The sequence below is a fragment of the Phoca vitulina genome, unplaced genomic scaffold (genome assembly GCF_004348235.1).
Source record: "Phoca vitulina isolate PV1807 unplaced genomic scaffold, GSC_HSeal_1.0 scaffold52, whole genome shotgun sequence".
In the NCBI taxonomy this organism is placed as follows: Eukaryota; Metazoa; Chordata; class Mammalia; order Carnivora; family Phocidae; genus Phoca; species Phoca vitulina.
Genome location: NW_022589755.1, coordinates 4334285 through 4355737, shown reverse-complemented (window position 1 = coordinate 4355737; position 21453 = coordinate 4334285). Strand labels below are relative to the sequence as shown.

The following is a 21453-nucleotide window of genomic DNA, read 5'->3' as shown; positions in this document are numbered from 1 at the left end:
AGGGAGAAGCAGACTCCCCGCTAAGCAGGGAGCCCGATGCGGGGCTCAATCCCAGGACCTGAGATCATGACCTGAGCCAAAGGCAGACGCTTAACTGACGGAGCCACCCAGATGCCCCTGAGAACATTGATTTTTAATACATTTCTGATCGATATTGTAAAGATAATTATGTTTTTAGAAAAACACAAAGGATTCTATCTCTGTGGACTTAGTATATGAGAAAATTTATTTTTTGTGTGAAAATTTCTAAAAATGGTAAAAAAACACTAACCATAAAGGATAAAATGGCAAACTGGATTACATTAGGAACTTCTCTGCATGACAAGCTCAAGAGATAGAAATAGAGGTAGACTGAGAGAGGAGACAAAGGACTCATTCTCATAATACATACAGAACCACAAAGCCTGAAGAAAAAAATACCAAAACAGAAAAAATAGTCACAGTAACCCACTAGACACTCTGAAAAAGAGATTATCCAAAGGTTAATGCCCAAATCCATAGTAGTAAGAAGTAACAACAACAAAAAAGCAAATAAAACCACGACTTTGTGACATCATGTAACAAACAGGAGCCCAAAGTCAAAATCACATAAATTACCGCATTTTAGATAGTATGTCGAGAAACTAGAAACCCCAAACACTGCTGGTGGCTGTGAAAATTGGTACAAGTGACTGGGGAAGGGCTTGGTCGTATCTAGTAAAGCTGAACATATATAAACATATTTACCAACAATCCTCCCACATAAATAGCCAGCAGATGTGTGCATGTTCCACTAAAAGACAAATTATAGACCTTACATACCAGTACTATTCATGACAGTCCTCCACTAAGAACTATCCCCCCTCCCATTAACACTAAAATGATGTAATCATTTGATATTCACACAATGGAATCGTATCAACCCATTCTAATGAAGGACGCACAGTAACATGGAGGAATACAGATCAATTCACAGAGAGAATAAAGGCTAAATACAAGCGTTCCCATTAACTGACTACATTTATATAAAGTACAAAATGAGGACAGCAATCTCTTGCCCTACATGTTAAGAGAACTTTGGGGAAAGTTACTGGGGAGCTTGAGGGGATGTTTAGAGAACAAATAATATTGTTTCTTGACCTCAATGGCTTACAGATACGTGATCAGTCTATGAAATCCCATGGAGCTGTTCGCTTATGTTCCGTACGTGTGACTCTACTTTAAAAAATATTCAAAATGGGGCGCCTGTCTGGCTCAGTTTGTGGAGCAGGCAAGACTTGACCTAGGGGTTGTGAGTTCGAGCCCTGTGTTGGGGGTAGAGTTTGCTAGGAAATGGGGTCTTAAAAAAAAAAAAAAAGATGTTGACCTCCTAATCTTAAAAATAAATAAAAATAAAATTAAAATTAAAAAAAAATACTCAAAAGCAAAGAAATAGATGTATGTGAAAAGTGTCATAAAGTGGGGCACCTGGGTGGCTCAGTCATTAAGCGTCTGCCTTCGGCTCAGGTCATGATCCCAGAGTCCTGGGATCGAGTCCCGCATCGGGCTCCCTGCTCTGCGGAAGCCTGCTTCTCCCTCTCCCACTCCCCCTGCTTGTGTTCCTGCTCTCGCTATGTCTCTCTCTGTCAAAAAAATAAATAAAATCTTTAAAAAAAAAAAAAAAAAAAAAGAAAAGTGTCATAAAGTACATATATTGACAAGGTGAAATTAAACGTAGGAAGGACCAGATTTTCAAAGCATGCTTTAATTTCTAGCTAAAGCAATATGGTACTGAGTAGACAATGTTCACAGAAAAAAGAAGGGAATGTAGAATTATTTTCTTAAAATGCATACAGGAAAACACAAGAAAAAAATAGGGAGGGTGTTCGGAAAAACACAGAAATGTGGTATATCCAAGCCCTAACATCTCCATTGGAGTATTTTTTTTTTTTAAAGATTTTATTTATTAATTTGACAGAGAGAGACACAGCGAGAGAGGGAACACAAGCAGGGGGAGTGGGAGAGGGAGAAGCAGGCTTCCTGCTGAGCAGGGAGCCCGATGCGGGGCTCGATCCCAGGACCCCGGGATCATGACCTGAGCCGAAGGCAGATGCTTAACGACTGAGCCACCCAGGCGCCCCTCCATTAGAGTATTAAACATAAACGAAATGTTCCTGGTAACACTAAACGTTGCTTCAATATATGCCACTGGAATTTTCCTAGAGATAGAACTAAACCAAGAGGATGAAATTGAAAAAAAGAAAACAAAACAATCCGTGATAATCAATCAACCGGCATGGTAAAATAAATATCTTACTGAATAATCTTTAAAACTAAAGGAGTTTGGGGGCACCTGGGTGGCTCAGTTGGGCGTCTGCCTTCGGCTCAGGTCATGATCCTGGGGTCCTGGGATCGAGCCCCGCATCGGGCTCCCTGCTCCGTGGGAAGCCTGCTTCTCCCTCTCCCACTCCCCCTGCTTGTGTTCCCTCTCTCACTGTGTCTCTCTCTGTCAAATAAATAAAACTTAAAAAAAAAAACAAAAAAAAACTAAGGGAGTTTGTCACTATTATTAGTAGTGTTATTTTTCAAGATCTAAATGTACATGATTTCATCTACGGCCATACCACCCTGAACACACCCGATCGTGTCTCAATGTACATGATTTCAATAATGTATTTCATGGACTCACATATATAAACATATGCATATGTACACAGGGAAACATTTATTTTTAGCCCATGAGATGTAACAAATTTTATCACAGAGGGTTGACATCACATTTAGAATTCTTATTTTCATTTTTAAGTGTCTAACTTTCAGAAATATTTGATTGCTTGATTAATCCAATTTTATACTTGAAATGGTTTGAATGATAACTTTCAGCATGGGCTAGGTGACTTTCCAAAATTAACAAATGTCCTTTCAGAAAATCTGTATGTTTAGGGGCGCCTGGGTGGCTCAGTCGTTAAGCGTCTGCCTTCAGCTCAGGTCATGGTCCCAGGGTCCTGGGATGGAGCCCCGCATCAGGCTCCCTACTCGGCGGGAAGCCTGCTTCTCCCTCTCCCACTCCCCCTGCTTGTGTTCCCTCTCTCGCTGTGTCTCTCTCTCTGTGTCAAATAAATAAAATCTTTAAAAAAAAAAAAAAAAGAAAAAGAAAATCTGTGTGTTTAAAAAATGGATTTGGGTCCTTGCATTCAAAGACATCGTTCTGCAAACATAACTGACTGAAGGTGGGGTTCTCCCCCAATTGTTTTATATCCTTTATCTCTTCTGGCAGTAAAAATTTCATGATAGGTATTTGTCCCAGTTTGGTTATATCTATTATGACATCCTTCCTGCCCTTCACTACCCCCCCATCACCTTCCCAGTCATTCATTAAGTATAAATACTCAGAACCATTGCTTCCACATCTTCCCATATCGTTCCATGGAATGAATCTTCTTTGCTTGTCTTTACCAACAAGCTTAAGGTGTTATGGAAAGACACAACTAAAAGATTTAAAATAAGCTATCCCACTTACTGAACTCACATATATGCATATATGTTAAAATGCTAATGTGCAAAATTAATACCCATCCTAGGACAGCAACAGAATGGAGAAATAGGAAGCATCAGGACTTTGCATCCCCGTGGAGACAAAAATAGACTAAATTACCTTTTAGAATGTTCCAGAAGCCAGTTAGGAGAACACAGCACCCCCAGGCAAGTACAAAGGAAGAGCCTCATCAAAGAGACAAGGGAAGTTTATGACACTTGTCCACAACAGTGGCTCACCTCCCCCGACAATCGATGGCAACACGGTGAGAAAACTCTCACCTCTCCTCAGGAGAGAACAAATGAGTTGCCTATATGGTCATGATCTGGATTCTTTTCAGCTGCCTATGGGACTTGTTTCTGTCATGCCTGACATGGGACCCAGAGGGAATGAGAGCACCCTCTGGATGCAGTGTGGTGGCTGCTCAAACGGTAAGCCTTTGTTCAAACAATGAAGAGACTCCAGAGCTGAAGACCGAGAGAGGAAGGTATCATGCGTTCTAAAGAAGTAACCCCACTTTCTTAAACTGGGAAATTACGAAAACTCAGACAAGACAAATGCCCAGAACATGTGTGACAGGCCCCAGAATTACTATCATTTGTGTACTCCTAAAGAAAGCAAGTCCGGGCGCCTGGGGGGCTCAGTCGTTAAGCGTCTGCCTTCGGCTCAGGTCATGATCTCACAGTCCTGGGATCGAGCCCCGCATTGGGCTCCCTGCTCCGCGGGAAGCCTGCTTCTCCCTCTGCCTCTCTCTCTCTCTATCTCTCATGAATAAATGAATAAAATCTTAAAAAAAAAAAAAAAAAAAAGCAAGTCCATAATTCTGGGCCCACAGGCTGTTTTTTAAATTCCCAAGTATCAACAGAAGTTCACAAGGCATACAAAGAAATAGAAATATGTGTTCCAATCAGAGGAATGAAACAAATCTCCAAAACTGGCCCTAAGTTAATGAGAATTATTAATTGTCAACAATTAATTGCCTGACAAAGAATTCTAATAACCATCATAAAGATGCTCATGGAGGAAGAAGAGAAAATAGGTAACTAAGTGGTATCAGGAAAACTATGCATGACCAAAATGTAAACTCAGAGACAGGAAGTATAACAATAATGAACTAGAAATTGGGAGCTGGGGCGCCTGGGTGGCTCAGATGGTTAAGCGTCTGCCTTCGGCTCAGGTCATGATCCCAGGGTCCTGGAATCGAGTCCCACGGGGCAGGGAGCCTGCTTCTCCCTCTGCCTCCCCCTCTCTCTCTCTCATGAATAAATAAAGAAAATCTTAAAAAAGAAAATATGGGGATTTTACTAATTATCTACCTCACTTCTTATAAAGCACATGCCCATGTCATATCAGAAATTTTGATCTAAAACATGAGAGATGAATCTCTCATGTAACTAATAAGAAAGTGAAAACAACACATGACAAAGTCAAAAGAATACAAAATTATAAAATGATCCAATTACTAAGAAATAAGGAAACAATTGAGAATTTAATATATGATGTGAGTTCTAAGGTTCTAAGATCTAAATGTTCTAGTTCCCCTGTGGCATTAATTCAGGTAGGAATTCTAGGATACAAATAGATGCATTACATTATTTCACCATTGAGGAATGGAAAACAGCGATAATTTCTAATTTCAGTTCATAGGCAAAAAATTAACTTTTGAAGTGAAATAAAGGATTAGATTTTCTTATTTTAGGGAAGTGCTTTATTATCTGATAAATTACTGAGTCTCAATTTTGTACAATTAAAATTAAACCTTCCATAACATTGGAAAGCATAAAACAGAAAACATGGGATGTCTGTCATCAGTGTTCCTGGGATTTCTATACCAAACCCCAATATGCCTACAACCACCCTGACACTCTTCACACGAGGCAAACAGAACTTACAAAGGGCTTAACACTAAGGTCCTCAGAAATAGGGAGATTTTCCCAGGGCCCTCACAGCTATGGAGACGTTCTTAGACAATGGAGGGCCTCCCACTCCCAGGAGAGTCCCCTGGCCCTCCCTGTGGATGTGATGGACCATCACTGGAGCTGAAGGAGAATCCTTAGAGAATGTAAGAGCTTGATAATGTTGGATAGCAGGTATCTCTTTGTGAGAGGGAGAAAAATAGGTTTCTCAAGATTTCCATTCAAGGAGAGCTACTCAAACCACATTTTAAGGTCACTGTCCTCCTTCACATTTGGACCTCACCTCTGTCATCTGCTTCATTCATTCCCACCTACCTCGGTGGATGGCTACTGTCTTCTTTCTCTTCACATCCCAAGGCTCCTTCTTTTGCTCCAAAAAGATGACCAGGTCTGGCTTTGACACAATGAGACCTGGTTATTAGAAAAAAAAGGAATGAATAGGAGTATTGCTGGAGATTTTCAATCCAATATCGTGCTCAATACAGAAGACAGGACATTTGTAGCATCTAAAAATGACTTCCCAAATGCTCTTGATCAACAGCCCCTTTAGAAGACACAGGAGAGATTTCCAATGTTCACATCCTGACCTCCACCTCCAAGTACTAGACAGTAGTGAGTGGAAATTGGAGAAGAAGATGTGGGCAGTACCATTTTTTGCCACTCACTGTTTAGAATTGCCACTCATCTACAGAAATGATGACGTTCCCTTAAGGAAGGAGAAGCTAAGGCTGAAAAGGAAGCATCAGGAAGATTTTTCTCTACATCTACAAACCCCTACTTATTTCCCTTATTGCCTGGATCTGAATTCCCAACATTCAAAGGGGAATCTTCTAATACACAGTCTTCAAAGGAAGGAACAAAACCCTGAGTGTGGTTTGGGAAATCTGGGAGTCATCCTCACCCAGGAAGAGGAGGTGTCCGTAGTTCTCTAACATCACATCCCTGTACAATTCCCGCTGAGTGTGGTTCAGGCATCCCCACTCCTCCTGGGAGAATTCTATGGCCACATCCCTGAATGTCAGCAGTCCCTGCAATAAATACCACAGTGACCAAGTGGCCATTGGCAGAGTTCACAATGGTCCCTAAGATGAAAGAATAAGTTAATGTCACCAGCTAGACCCACGACCTGACCTTCCCTGCTTACCTGCTAGTACCCTCCGACCTTTGTCCCACATTTTACTTAACCTCGTTTCCACCTTATCTTTTACTTTATTCAAACGTGTGCAGAGTGTCCTTCCAGGGAAAGAGAAACTACCCAACAAAGGGTACTGACTGCTCTGAGGAAGAGCTTGGGCTGGCCCAGTTTGAGCTTAATCCCCATGACCCCTAAGCAGATGGACCACGGAGTAACCCACGGAGTCATCTACAGTTCCTTTTATCTCATTGTAATATTAAAATCTCCACCAGAGGAGGAGCACAAAGCTCATTTACATAACATACAAAGCATGTAGTGAAGTGTTTTTTCTTTTTTTTTTTTTTTAAAGATTTTATTTATTGGGGCGCCTGGGTGGCTCAGTCGCTAAACATCTGCCTTCGGCTCAGGTCATGATCCCGGGGTCCTGGGATCGAGCCCCACATCGGGCTCCCTGCTCAGCGGGAAGCCTGCTTCTCCCTCTCCCACTCCCCCTGCTTGTGTTCCCTCTCTCACTGTGTCTCTGTCAAATAAATAAAAAATCTTTAAAAAAAAAAAAATCCACCCTAACCCCAAATCATAGGAAATCATTCCCCCTTGCACTGTGTCTGCTTTGGAAGTTATTCCCTGGGATCTCCTTATATGCTGCAAATCAAGTTTCCCACCTGTTGTTGTTTCTGTGATTCCCCAAGGAGTGAACTCCTTTTAGCTGAGTTATATTAGAACTGGTTCTGGCTTAGGTGAGTTTCCTCCTTGATGCATTAAGATAATTTTTAACACAGTAAAATGCTCTAATGTGTTCTCTACGTTTAAGGTAAGAGGATGGCATATGATCCAGAAAACTGTTATAAATACTGTGTATTTATCCAAGATAATTTGTAAAATGAAGGCGTCAACAGAGGCATAACAAATTATTGAGTACTGTATTTATATCATACATTATAGGTTGTCTTTTTCTTTTTAAAAATTTTATTTATCTATTTGAGAGACAGCGCGAGTGCAAGTAGGGTGGGAGGGGCAGAGGGAGAAGGAGAAGCAGACTCCACGCCGAGCAGGGAGCCCAACGTGGGACTCGATCTCAGGACCCTGGAGATCATGACCTGAGCCAAAGGCAGTCATTGAACCAACTGGGCTACCCAGGCACCCCTAGTTGTGTCTACTTCTGAGGTGGAATGTTTTAGTGGGTTACAAATGTACTGATCAAATTCTAAAGTGAATGAGAATTTCACAACAGCGCATTGGAGGTCTTGTTAAAATGCAGATTCTGTTCAGGAGTCCTGAGGTTAAATGGGAATCTGTATTTCTAATAAGGCAGTAGCCTATGGGTAAACATTTTTGAATAACAAAGAGGTAGAACTCCAAGGCAAGAATTCTTGGAAGCCTTGGAACTGAATGGGTTTTATAACAATTACAGGTTCTTTTTTTTTTTATAAAGATTTTATTTATTTATTTGACAGAGATACACAGCGAGAGAGGGAACACAAGCAGGGGGAGTGGGAGACGGAGAAGAAGGCTTCCCGCCAAGCAGGAAGCCTGACGTCCGACTCGATCCCAGGACCCTGGGATCATGACCTGAGCCAAAGGCAGATGCTTAACGACTGGGCCGCCCAGGCGCCCTAACAATTACAGGTTCTACTGGAATGGTAAGAAAGCCAACAACAATCCTTTCTCAGCATTTCCTCCTTACGAAAGAGCATCTAACAGTTCTTCATAAATTCACAGAAAATATATAATATTACTCTAAGAGAGCAAACACATTGTTCTTCTATGATTATGAGAAGATTTTGTCAAACATCTAGTAACATGGAAGGGATCAGGTTTTCACACTAGTTGTCTGACCTAGAGTCGATCTAAAATGACACATGGGTCAATATACAGAGAGGACTCTAAAGCATATTCATAGCAGGTGTCAAACCTGAGAAGAATGAGGGAAACAAGAAGGGATCCACACAACACTCATGTACCTTTTTACATTTCATGCACACATCCATACATTCAGAAAGTAGATACATACACATTAAAAGTTACAGAGTACAGAACTGTCATGGTGACTAAAGAAACATTTCAAAGACATGACACTTATAAAGCTCTTTCTGGATAATGGTGCTTCTGTCTTTTATTCACACTCTCAACACAAACACATTGAATGATATAAATAAAAGAGGTATTATTTCTAAGTCGACTATGATGAGGGCTAGAAGCAGAAGAAGGTTCACTGTTAAGCCAGAACGCCGACCTAGAGCCCGCATACTTCTAGTAAGGATCAAATAAGGGCTGGTAGCTACGTTCTTAAAGGGTCTTTTGACTGCCTGTAGCTCTCACCGAGAGTATCGAACTGAATAAGCACCAGAGAAATCTTGCAAAAGTAGTTTTACGAGTAGAAATTCAAAGAAACACTTATGATCTAATACTCCCTGCATGTCCCCGGCCCCTTGCACACTCTGCATGTAACTACCAGCTTCCTGCAGGCTGAAGTGCATCTTTTTCTGCCCACAGGTCCTGTCCCCATGCTTCTTAAATAAAATTACTAACTGGTGCCTTTAAAGGTATCGAGATTTCCTTCTTGACTGTTGGGCTCAATAACCGCACAACATAGTGTTTCACTGAAAACTTTCATTTCAATCATCGTTTGTGCGCTGTATTATTTCAGGATTTTAAGACACTCAAACTTATGTTAATTATGTGATTCTTGTTTTCTTTTTCTGAAAATACAAAGAAGTAAAGAGTATATTTGTGGGGCGCCTGGGTGGCTCCGTCGTTAAGCGTCTGCCTTGGGCTCAGGTCATGATCCCAGGGTCCTGGGATCGAGCCCCGCATCGGGCTTCCTGATCGGCGGGAGGCCTGCTTCTCCCTCTCCCTCTGCCTGCCACACCCCTGCTTGGGCTCGCTCTCTCTTTATGTCAAATAAATAAAATCTTTAAATAAAAAAAAAAAAAAGAAGAGTATGTTTGTGACATGAGTGTGGAGCAAAATAAAAACCTATGGGATAGAGGTCTGGCTGATTTAGAACCTCCAGTCCCAGAAGTCACTCTCTCTAGTACACAAAGGTGAGAGTCTTCATTATCCAGTAAAAACTGATGTGATGTGATGTGGGCCAGGAGCCAAAGGTCAAGAAAAGAATTATTGAGATATCGTCAGTGCAAAATCTGTTTTTTTGTTGTTTAAGAAGGCTCTACGCCCAGGGTGGAGCCCAACGTAAAGAAGCTTGAACTCAAGACCCTAAGATCAAGAGCTAAGCTGAGATCAAGACTCGACTTAACCCAATGAGCCACTAAGATGTCCCGCAAAAACCTGTTTTTAGTAAAGCTTAGGGACAGGGCCCATGGGCAGAAAGAGCTGCAGTGTGAATTTGAAAAGGGATTTTCATAAGGTCTGGCTTTTGTCAGGCTAAGGTTGCTTTCTGTCTCTAGCTGCAAGTAGTAAGGAAATTTCACTTTATCCACATTTCTTTTGCCTTTGTTCTCCTCAGCAGAAACTACAAGTGAACAGAAACTCAGAAGTCTCCGGTTTAAATGGGATGGTTTCTGCACATCGCTCGGTAAACCCATCTAAGATCCTTACAAATGATAAAGGGTGGGGGGATATGAACAATACAGGGGAGAAATCTGGCAGAGAGCCCCAAGCCAATAAAAGGTAACACTAGCTGTAAGGAAACAAATTGTTATCAGTGCCTAATGATGTGGGAAAGAAAGGAGTAAAATTATTACATTTCCTTACTACCTACAGCCCACTGACAAGTCCCTGAACCAGGCAGGGTGACATTCCTCTAGGGACTCAACTGCCTGGATGGTGATACTTGGCTAAGGGCAAAAGGCAACCTTAGCCCAACCCCCAAGACGCTGTAAGCCTACTTCAACATATAAAAATTGCTTTGGGGGGCGCCTGGGTGGCTCAGTCGTTAAGCGTCTGCCTTCGGCTCAGGTCATGATCCCAGGGTCGTGGGATCGAGCCCCGCATCGGGCTCCCTGCTCTGCGGGAAGCCTGCTTGTCCCTCTCCCACTCCCCCTGCTTGTGTTCCCTCTCTCACTGCGTCTCTCTCCGTCAAAAGATAAATAAAATCTTAAAAAAAAAAAAACTTTAAAAATTGCTTTGGAAACTTTATCTCTAACCCCCCCCCATACCTGTTGGCACTCATTCCCCAAGCATATGACCCACTGATATCCATCGGAAGGGTCTCATGACTTAGGTTTTATTAGACAGTAATAAAGGACGTTTTCCTAGCAACAGGCTAGCCCCCTCAAGGTCCTGGAAACCTTGCTTCCAAAATTCCTTAGGGACTAATGCTATCCCTAACCCCCTCCCAACTTGAAAGTATATAATGGGCCACTCCTCATGACCCCGGGGCAGCTCTCTCTGCCCACAGGTCCTGTCCCCGTGCTTTAATAAAACCACCTTTTTGCACCAAAGATGGGTCAACTTGGCCATAGGCTTCGAACCGTAGTGTCTTTCCTACATCACCTAAGGCACACTGAAGGAACTATTATTACTGCTGTGTTCTCCTGGCCCCCAAACAGTATATCAGAATATAAATCGAATTATGAGAGAACAGTTGATTTATGCAAACTCCGATCGCGTATAGTTTCCATGTCCTGTAATATCTAGTATTTTTTCAATAGAATATCTTTTTTCACATTCTAAAGAGGAAGAGTCACCCTTTTTCCAGAACATCCAGAGTTGGTCTGGTCCTCATATTCATCCTGGGTATTTGTGCATTCTTAATCCTGGTCTACACAGAGCTGATAAACCAGTTCGGGCCTCAATGGGAATTGGCTTCCTTCACTGATATCCCGGGACCAGACCCCATCAGCAATAGGCATCTTGGACTGGACACTTTCCCCTGTGCAACTATCACCAAGGGAGTATTTTTAGTACTTGCAGGACTTCAAACTGACAATTGATGGGGCGCCTGGGTGGCTCAGTGGCTTAAGCCTCTGCCTTCAAGCTGGGGTCACGATCCTGGTCATGGTACCGGGATCCAGCCCAGCATCTGGCTCCCTGCTCGGCGAGGAGGAGGCTTCTCCCTCTCCCTCTGCCTCTGCCCCTACCCCTCCGGCTTGTCTCGCAAATACAATCTTTAAAAACAAACAGGTGCGAAAAGAGTGGGCGTAGGGACGCGGGCCAGGCAGGGACTGGGCCTGGGAGTGCGCGGGGTGAAGCGGGCGGGGAGAGTGGAAGGTTCAAGGGCAGACTGGGGAGGATGGGGCAGGAGGGCCACGGTGGGCGGCGGTGGGGCTGAGACCCAGACGCGGGCGGCCCGCCCTCCACCCGCTCCCCCGCGGTCCTTTGTTCCTTCCTAGGCGACGTGCCGCGTTCCCCGGGGACCGACGGGCCCGCGGAGGTCGACGAGCACGGCCTCGAGCCCGGGGCCTCGCCTTCCCGCCCCCCCCCCCCCCGGCAGCCGCGAGCAGAGGCCGCGCTCCCCTTCGCGCGGGCGGGGCGAGTACCTGCTGGGCCGAGACCGCAGCCGGCGCGGCCGGGGCTGCACGCAGGGGGGGGGCGCGCGGGCCACGCTCAAGGTCAGCGCCGTCCGGCGGCCCCGCGTGCAGGTGCATCCCTGCTCCGCGCGCCCGGCCAGCGCCCGACCATCCTGGAGGCCCGCGAGGCGGCGGCGCGGCGGGCGGGCTTCGGGCCGGGGAGGCTCCGCGGGGCGGCCGGGCCTCCGCGGCCCACGGCTTGCTTCCCGCGGCGCTGGCGGCCGCCGCTGCCCCCCGGCTGGCTCGGCCGCGCGGAGACGGGAGCTGGGCGGGGCCCCCGGCCTGGTCGGTGCCCCGCGGGCAGCGCGCTCCCCGTCGGCTCCGGAGCCCTGGCCGTCCCCGCGCCGGGCCCCACGTTCCCGAGAGGTCACCGGGCGCGCGCACGGAGGGCCGCCAGCCCCAGGCCTCGCGAGGCCAGCGTGGGGGCGCCGACCCCGTCCCCGGGCCGGGCCCGAGCTCTGGTTGGTGTCGCACGGGCGGGGGGCGGCGGCTGCCGGGGCCTCATTGGTATTCCGGCCACTCGGAGGCCCGGACTGCTCCGGCGGGGGCGGGGCTCGGGGGCTCACGGTCCCGCCCGGGCCGGGGGGGGTAGTGGGGGGGGACGCCTGGAGGCCGGGGCGGGGCGGGGCCGGACCCCCGCAGCTGCGCCAGCCTCCCCGGACCGCGATCTCGGTAAGGCGTTTGGCACTTTTCCCCCTTGCCCCTCTCCGAAGACCTCCTGCTCCCCCGTCAGGCGCTCCTGCTCTCTGGTCTCCGCCACTGGAGGTCCCGGCCGTTGACAATGCTATTCCCGTCCCCTCCCTGTCCCCCTTCGTACACGGGGGACGTGCCCAAGGGCCTGGGGCCGGGAAGGGGCCCCGCGACCTCCCAGGCAGGTCCGAGTGGGAGGTGTCGATTCATTCTCCGGGGGAGAACCGGTGGCCCCGAGATCAGGCCCTTTCTGCTCTTTGTATTTTATTTTGAAACTTGATGTAATGCTTTTTATGAAAGGCGGAGGGGCGGGGGGAGCGCTGTCCCGGTCACCCTATGTGCAAATGTCTTACACGTGTCTCAGAGCTAAGCTGGGACGTGGTGGAGGAAGGACAGAAGTGGGGATGGGGGACCCCAAACAGCCCACACTGATGTGTGACTCTCCGGGCCTCTCCTGGAGTCTCTGGGCCCCGGTGTCCGTTCTTCACATGGCCAGTCGGGTGCCTTCGGTCTTACAGCATGAACGTGGGGAGGTGGGACTTGAGGGGAGGCCTGGAGGCAGAGAGGCCCGGTAACCTGGGCAGGGGCTGCCCCTGTGAGTGGGAAAGCACACAGCAAAGAGGAAGCCCTTCCTGATCCCAGCACCCCCAGGCCAGACCCCGAGGTTCAAGCGCCTCAGGCCCAGTCCCCTCTGCTCTTCCTGACTGGAAACTGGATTTTATAGCATTTTTATATAATTCAACATTGTCAGAGTTGGAAAGACCTTGGAGATCCACCAGTCCCTGCCCCCTTCACCCCTTCCACAGACAGGTAGTGAGGTTCAGAAACTGAAAGGATCACACACAGCCAGATAAGAACAGTGAAACTGGAATAAAAAGCTCAGCTCCCGATTCAGTGTCGTTTGCAGTACAGGCCCCGGCCTCCCCACTGCTGGTCAATTATTAAAATTTCTGTTCCCCTGGGGCCTGCCCAAGGATGGCCTGTGCCGGGTGCCGCGGGCCATTAGAATGCATGACGACCTCCGGGGGCTGGCGAAGACCTGCCCCCCTGGGATCAGGGCCGTCCTGGGCAGCTCCGGCCACCACGGGCTTCAGGTCCAGCCTTCGGGCAGCAGCCTCCTCCCTCAGGAAGCCCACGAGCAGGGCTGACGGCCACCCGTCCTTCGGCCTCTCCAGGAGGCCAAGGGCTCTGGCGTTCTGTTTTCTGTTGCGGGTGTCACCAGGGACTCAGGAAATAGCTGCATGAGCTGCCAGTGGACTGAGAAGTGAATTCCCAGTGTTTGAACCTCCCGGGGTTTTGAGTCAGTATTAAAAGCTTGAGAACAGGGATTATGGATGGCACCGGGCTGGGGGCTGCCATGCTTTTATTTTCCTTCATGCATGTTGTTTTCAGATCCAGAATGAGTCTTTTACCACTTTGGCTATTATTCTGCCTGGTCAAAAACAGGACCCCCACTGACAAAGTTCAGGTAAGCCAGGACAGAGAGCTGGTTAGGCATGGCTTTTCCTCTTGACAGGCAGGGACGGAGGCCTTAGGAAGACAGGAATGAAGGTCTTCATTGAGAGGCAGCCCCAAGCATGGGGGGGGGGGGGGTCTCAAAGGGTGACCTTTGAGCCCACAGCATCCTATTAGGAACCTACCAGAAATGCAAATCCTTGGTCCCCATCTCCATGAATCAGAAACTGAGGCAGCACCCAGCAGTCCTTTTTGATGAGCCCTCCAGGGATCACGAAGCTGAAGATCTGAGCAGGAGTGGGCTCAGTCCTACTTTGGCTGCCCCTACGGCCTCTTGGGTTGGGGGGGAGCGGCCAGGGGGGTAAGGTGGTCTCCTTTCTCTCTGTGCCTCCTCCTTGCCTCGGGAGTCCGACACGAACAGGTGAAGTTTCTTCATGAATTTGTTGTTACTGGGATGGCTGCTATTATGGCCAATATGGAAATGTGATTCTGAATTCATATTTATAGGCCACGTTAGTGACATTACTCAAACATCTGTGTTTTTGTGAAGTTGTTTGCTTCAGTTATTTTTTTTAAAATTTCAGCCTAGGGGCGCCTGGGTGGCTCAGTCGTTAAGCGTCTGCCTTCGGCTCAGGTCATGATCCCGGGTTCCTGGGGTCAAGCCCTGCATCGGGCTCCCTGCTCAGCGAGGAACCTGCTTCTCCCTCTCCCTTTGCTCCACCCCCTGCTCGTGCGCTATCTCCCTCGCTTGCTCTCTCTCTCAAATAAATAAATAAAATAAAATCTTTAAAAAAAATTTTCAGCCTAAGTTTTCTAAGAGGTACGTTGAATAAATTCTTAAAATCCAGAAAACAAACAAAATGTGACAACTGTTGATGGCCTATTGGAAGCCAGGTTGGAGAGAAGGGGAGAAGTGTTCTAAAGACCTGACCTTGAGTATCATTTCTGGAAAAGGTTTAAAAATTACCTGAAGGGCGCCTGGGTGGCTCAGTCGTTAAGCGTCTGCCTTCGGCTCAGGTCATGATCCCAGGGTCCTGGGATCGAGCCCCGCATCGGGCTCCCTGCTCAGCGGGAAGCCTGCTTCTCCCTCTCCCACTCCCCCTGCTTGTGTTCCCTCTCTCGCTGTGTCTCTCTCTGTCAAATAAATAAAATCTTTAAAAATAAAAATAAAAATAAAATAAAAATTGGGACGCCTGGGTGGCTCAGTCGGTTAAGCCTCTGCCTTCAGCTCGGGTCATGATCCCGGGGTCCTGGGATCGAGTCCCGCATCGGGCTCCTTGCTCGGCGGGGAGCCTGCTTCTCCCTCTGCCTGCCTCTGTCTCTCTCTCTCTGATAAATAAATAGAAAATCTTTAAAAAAAAAAATAAATAAAAATTACCTGAAAACATAAAGCAGGAAACAACAGAAGTAAAGGAACCAACATTTGCAATTTCCAAAAGCAAGGAATTTTAGGAGAAAAAGGTGACACGGCCTCTGGCCTCAGACACAAGGCTTACCTGACACCCAGCCATTTCTTCTTTCACCCCGTCCTCTAGATTTCTTCCTCTTAAGATATTTGTGGAAAACTCACACAGCTGCAACAGGATCATTTGCCTTTAAAGCCCCCAGCAGAGCCTCTTCACCTGTAAACTGCTCGCCTACAGGCACGACTTTGAAATGCAAAAAAGCCCCAAATTCCTAGTCCTTTGTGTCAGGAGCTATTCAGAACCTGAGCTCCTACAAGGAAACCAATCCCTGACTTTTCCTTCTCTGCTTTTTGGGGGGCCTCCCCTCCCACAGATGCCCACAAATTCAGCTACAGAATAGGAACCCTGTGCTCCAAGGACCTGACCCTCCCGGACTCATGTAGCAGAGACCGTGTTCCTCTAATTGAGTCAGAGCTCTCAATTCTCCCTTTTCTTTTTCAGATTTTCTTTATTTATTCATGAGAAACAGAGAGAGAGGCAGAGGGAGAAGCAGGCTCTCCATGGAGCAGGGGGAGCCCGATGTGGGACTGGATCCCAGGGCCCTGGGATCATGACCAGAGCTGAAGGCAGACGCTTAACCGACTGAGCCACCCAGGCGCCCCTGCTGTCAATTCTCATAAAATAACCTGAAGCCCTCGTGCTTAACCCTGGCCTCACTTAGAATCACCTGGAGCCCTCAGTGAACACAACACTGTCCTTTCCACCCACACCAATGGACAGAATCTGAGGGAGAGGGCGCCGGTGAGGATCCTTTTTGAAACTCCACACGTGATGCTATTGGGAAGCATCTGGGGAGGTGACCAGGCAAAGCACGGTGACCAGGGCTGTAGTTGTGAGCAGATTTAGATCCATGCCTTCTCCACTGATCAGAGTTTCTGGGATGACACATTCTCCCTCTTTCTGCTACACGGAGGGAGACGCCTTACAAATGGAGCTTTCCCTTATAAATGCAAGTATCTCTTACAAAAGTAAACATACTGGGCGCCTGGGTGGCTCAGTCTAAGCGACTGCCTTTGGCTCAGGTCATGATCCCGGAGTCCTGGGATCGAGTCCCACATCGGGCTCCAGCCTGCTTCTCCCTTTGATCCTTTCCCCTCTCATGCTGTTTCTCTCTCTCTCTCAAATAAATAAATAAAATCTTCAAAAAAATAAAAATAAAAGTGGGGCGCCTGGGTGGCTCCGTCGTTAAGCGTCTGCCTTCGGCTCAGGTCATGATCCCGGGGTCCTGGGATCGAGCCCCACATCGGGCTCCCTGCTCAGCAGGGAGCCTGCTTCTCCCTTGATCCTTTCCCCTCTCGTGCTGTTTCTCTCGCTCTCTCTCAAATAAATAAATAAAATCTTCAAAAAAAAATAAAAATAAAAGTGGGGCGCCTGGGTGGCTCCGTCGTTAAGCGTCTGCCTTTGGCTCAGGTCATGATCCCAGGGTCCTGGGATCGAGCCCCGCATCGGGCTCCCTGCTCAGCGAGAAGCCTGCTTCTCCCTCTCCCACTCCCCCTGCTTGTGTTCCCTCTCTCGCAATCTATCTCTGTCAAATAAATAAATAAAATCTTTAAAAAAAAAAAGTAAACCTACTGGGTTTCAGAGTTTTTCCTTTCTCTATTGCTTCTTTAAAGTTACAGCCTAAAATAATCCTTAAGCCAAAGAGACATATCTTGGGGTGGCAAATGCTTCCCTTCCGTAGGTAAATGTTTATTTTCGTAAGTAACCTCCAGTTTTCCAAAGTGAATGTCCTTTTTACACTCCCATCAGTAATATATGTGAATTCTAATTCGACATTTTCACTGAATTTTGGTGTTATCCTTTTTCTTTATTTAAGCCATTCTAGAAAATATTGAGTGTTTTTTCACTGTCAAATACGAAACGGTCTTACTATATTTGTCCTGGTGACGAAAATTGAAACTGATTAAAAGCATGAAGTTGAACAAAAACTGTGGGGGCTGGTGGCTTAGTCGGTTAAGCGTCTACCTTTGGCTCAGGTCAGGATCTCAGGGTCCTGGGATTGAGTCCCGCATCAGGCTCCCTGCTCAGGGGGGAGTCTGCTTCTCCCTCTCCCTCTGCCCCACTCCCCGCTCGTGCTCTCTCAAATAAATAAAATCTTTTAAAGAAGTTTAACAAAGACCAAAATTGCTGCATTAAAACATCAAGTGCCGTGAGAACTTTTTTCTCTCTTCGCAAACCTCCCCGCTGATCTTCTCAGCCTTTTGTTTCAGGAATCTGGTTCCACCCTGATAACATGATGAACACAGCTGGAAGGACAAACACAATTCCTGTTGAAACTGAAACCGGCTAGATCCTGCATTTCCCCACAAAACCCCAGCCCCTGCCTCTGGGGGGGCTTGCAGTTTTGAAGGCCCCGACCTGCTGCAGCCTCCTTTGGTGACAAAACAATAAAGCTGTTCCTCTTTCTCCCCAACTCTGTCTTCACCTTCTATTTTGGGTCTGAAGCACGGAGGTCAGTTTTCAACAACAAACTGAGTGTGTAGGAGCGGAAAACGTTTTTCTTTGTCTCTTCTCAATTCTTTAGCTCATCTAATAATTAAGCTGTCATAAGACAGATTCACAAGGGAAAAAATAAGTTTGGGAACCTCAAAAATAGGAGGCTCAAAGACAGGTGACTGATGCTACCAAACTACTGTGACTTAAAGATAAGGGCACAGGGATTTAGAATTTCAAAACGGGGGAAGTCCTTCACAGGAAAAAGGAAAGAGCACATGCTGTTGATGAGGGAAGCTGACACCCCACAACCCCCACCATGGGACATATGTGACATTCCTCAGGCACTCCTGGCTGTCCAAACACTAAGGAAAGGAAAAACAAATAGCTGACTTTGATCACAGTCCTGCAAGACATGAGTCTCCCTCAGTTTACGAATGTCTTGGCAATCTACGAGAACAAAGCATTTCTATCAATAACCTAGTTTCCAGAAGGAAATGTAGATACAATTAAATGTCCTTATAACCTACAGCCCATTGACAGATACTTGAGGCAGGCAAAATGTCATGCTCCTCCAGGAATCTCCCAACTATCTTTGTGTTAATACCTTGTTAGAGGGAAAACAACCTGGACAATAGCAAGGCCTCCAATATCCTGTGAGTCGTCTTTAACATATGAAAATCCTTTTGAAACCTCCCTTATTCCTTACCTCCCCAACCCCATAGTATATAATCAGCCACCCCTCACAACCCCGGGTAGCAGCTTTTTCTGCCCATGGGTCTTGTTCCAGTGCTTTAATAAACCACCATTTAGCCCAACCTCCAGGATCCTGTAATTCTCCTTTAACATATAAAAATCACTTTGGAAACTTCATCTCCATTGGCTCCAAATGCCATTTCCACATCACACACGCACACACCCAACTACGGCACGTGAAGGAATGTGTTTATTTTTTTAAATAATTTTTCATTCTAATTTTTTTTAAAGATTTTATTTATTTATTTGAGAGAGAGAATGAGAGAGAGAGAGAGCATGAGACGGGGGAGGGTCAGAGGGAGAAGCAGACTCTCCGCTGAGCAGGGAGGGGGATGCGGGACTTGATCCTGGGACTCCAGAATCATGACCTGAGCCCAAGGCAGTCGCTTAACCAACTGAGCCACCCAGGCGCCCAAGGAATGTGTTTATTATGATGTAGGAAATAACATTAGGGTTCAAAGCCAATGGCCAAGATTTCTTGACCCATCTTTGGTGCAAAAAGGTGGTTTTATTAAAGCACAGGGACAGGACCCATGGGCAGAAAGGGCTGCACCGGGGTCATGAGGTGTGACCCATTATAGACTTTCAAGTTGGGAGGGGGCTGGGGATAGTGTAAGTCTCTAAGGAATTTTGGAAGCAAGGTTTTCAGGACTTTCAGGGGGCTAGCTATTGTTGGGAAAAGGTCACTTATTACCATCTAATAAAACCTTATCAGGAGACGCTTTGGTATATCGGTGGGTTATATGCTTGGGGGTTGATTGCCAACATGTGTCTTGGGGGTTTAGAGATAAAGGAAGTCTCCAAAAGAATTTTTATATGTTAAAGCAGACTTAACAGAATCCTGGGGTGGGGTTGGGCTAGGATTGCCTTTTGCCCTCAGCAAAGTGTCAACGTTGAGGCAGTTGAGTCCCTAGGGAAATGTCACTCTATTTCATGGACTCGTCAGTGGGCTGTAGGTAGTAAGGAAATTTAGTAATTTTTCTTCTACCTTTGTTTCCCACATCATATTCCATTGACTGCCATAATCATTTTGTAACCAGGACCCAAGTGTGCAAGAACACCTGGCTCCAGTGGTCCCAGACCTAGTTCGGCCCCATTTTTTTTATATAAACCTGGAAATATTTCCAGCACTTTGGAGACAGTCTTTGAGACATTACCTGGCTGTCTTCCCGGTGTGGGCCTCCCTGAAAGAACTTCCTCTCTCGTCTGCCCACCATGTGTCTTTCTGCCTTGGATTTTGTCAGCAGTGAGTGGCCAAACCTGGTCCGTTTGGGACCCCAGGAGCCACGGGCTCTTGCACCCCTCCCTGCGCCCTGGCCAACAGCAAACAGATGAGTGGTGGTCAGTGGAGTAACATCTCAAAGATGGTCTCCAAATTGCCGGGATAATATTCAGCTTTGAAAAAAGAAACAGATCTTGTCACATGATACAACATGGTTAAAATGTGATGATGACATAGAAATGTTGAAGTTCAGAGCCGATGGCCAAGAAAGAATTCTTGAGATGTCTTTGGTGCAAAAAAGGTTTTATTAAAGCACGGGACAGGACCCATGGGCAGATAGAGCTGCGCTTAGATTAGCATAGATTCTTATGCTATTCTTAAAGCATAGATTCTATGCTTTCAAGTCGGGATGGGGTTTGGGACAGCACCAGCCCCCAAGGTATTATGGAAACAAGGTTTCTGGGACCTTCAGGGGTCTAGCTGTAGTTAGGAAAAGGTCATTTGTTACTGTCTAATAAAACCTTAGTAATGCGGTGCCTGGGTGGCTCAGTCAGATAAGCATCACACTCTTGATTTTAGGGTCAAGAGATCAAGTTCCAAGTCAGGCTCCATGCTGATTGCGGAGTCGGCTTGAGATTCTCTCTCTTCCTCTCCCTCTGCTCCTCACCCCCCTTCGCACACTCTCTTAAAAAAATAATAAATAAGGCCTTGATCATGAGACCCTTCAGATGTATATTGGTGGGCCATATTCTTGGAGGATGATTGCTAACATATTTAGGGGGTAAAGATAATGGAAGTTTCCAAAGGAATTTTTATATGTTAACGTAGACTCACAGGATCCTGGGAGGTTGGGATAATGTTACTGTAAGATTGTCTTTGGCCCTTAACAAAGTATTAACATCAAAGCAGCTGAGCTCCCAGAAGAAGGTCATGCTACCTGATGAAGTTTTAGAATGTTAAGTGCTGTTCAGTGGGGTGGAGTCCGGAGCTGACGATTAAGAAAGAATTCTTGAGACATCTTTGGTGCAAAATGGTGGTTTATTAAAGCACAGGGACAGGACCTGTGGGCAAAAGCTGCTACCCGGGGTTGTGTGGGGTGGCTGATTATATACTATGGGTTTGGAGAAGGTAAGGAAAATGGAGGTTTCAAAAGGATTTTTGTATATTAAAGAAGACTCACAGGCAAGGAGACCTTGCCATTGTCAAGTTAAGGTTGTTTACCCCTCTAGTAAGGCATTAACATTAAGATAGTTGGGAACTTCCTGGAAGAATATCACACAGGTCCCACCCAGGAGTGGGGTGTGGGGGGAGCTTGCAGGGTGTCAGCTTATTCTTTGTCTTCAGCCAGGCTTCTGTTCCTTCATCATACCTGTTTCAAGGATTTGTCAATGGGCTGTAGGCAGTAAGGAAATTTAA

The 21453-nt window shown here is 46.6% G+C and overlaps 1 protein-coding gene and 1 long non-coding RNA gene across 2 annotated transcripts in view; one reads left to right on the top strand and one right to left on the bottom strand.

Annotated features, from left to right (window-relative positions):
- LOC116622219 (zinc finger protein 208-like) overlaps window positions 1-12115 on the bottom strand; it is a 57123-nt gene extending 45008 nt beyond the window's left edge. Inside the window, 3 exon segments of the mRNA XM_032388481.1 lie at window positions 5725-5820; window positions 6311-6437; window positions 11986-12115. Coding sequence (XP_032244372.1) covers window positions 5725-5820; window positions 6311-6437; window positions 11986-12093 — 331 coding nt within the window. The 5' untranslated portion in view covers window positions 12094-12115.
- Window positions 12116-12611: 496 nt separating this feature from the next.
- Window positions 12612-14780, top strand: LOC116622222. Its single transcript, XR_004297544.1, has 3 exons — window positions 12612-12687; window positions 14098-14173; window positions 14745-14780. It is a non-coding gene; the product is annotated as an uncharacterized LOC116622222 (long non-coding RNA).
- Window positions 14781-21453: the final 6673 nt, after the last annotated feature.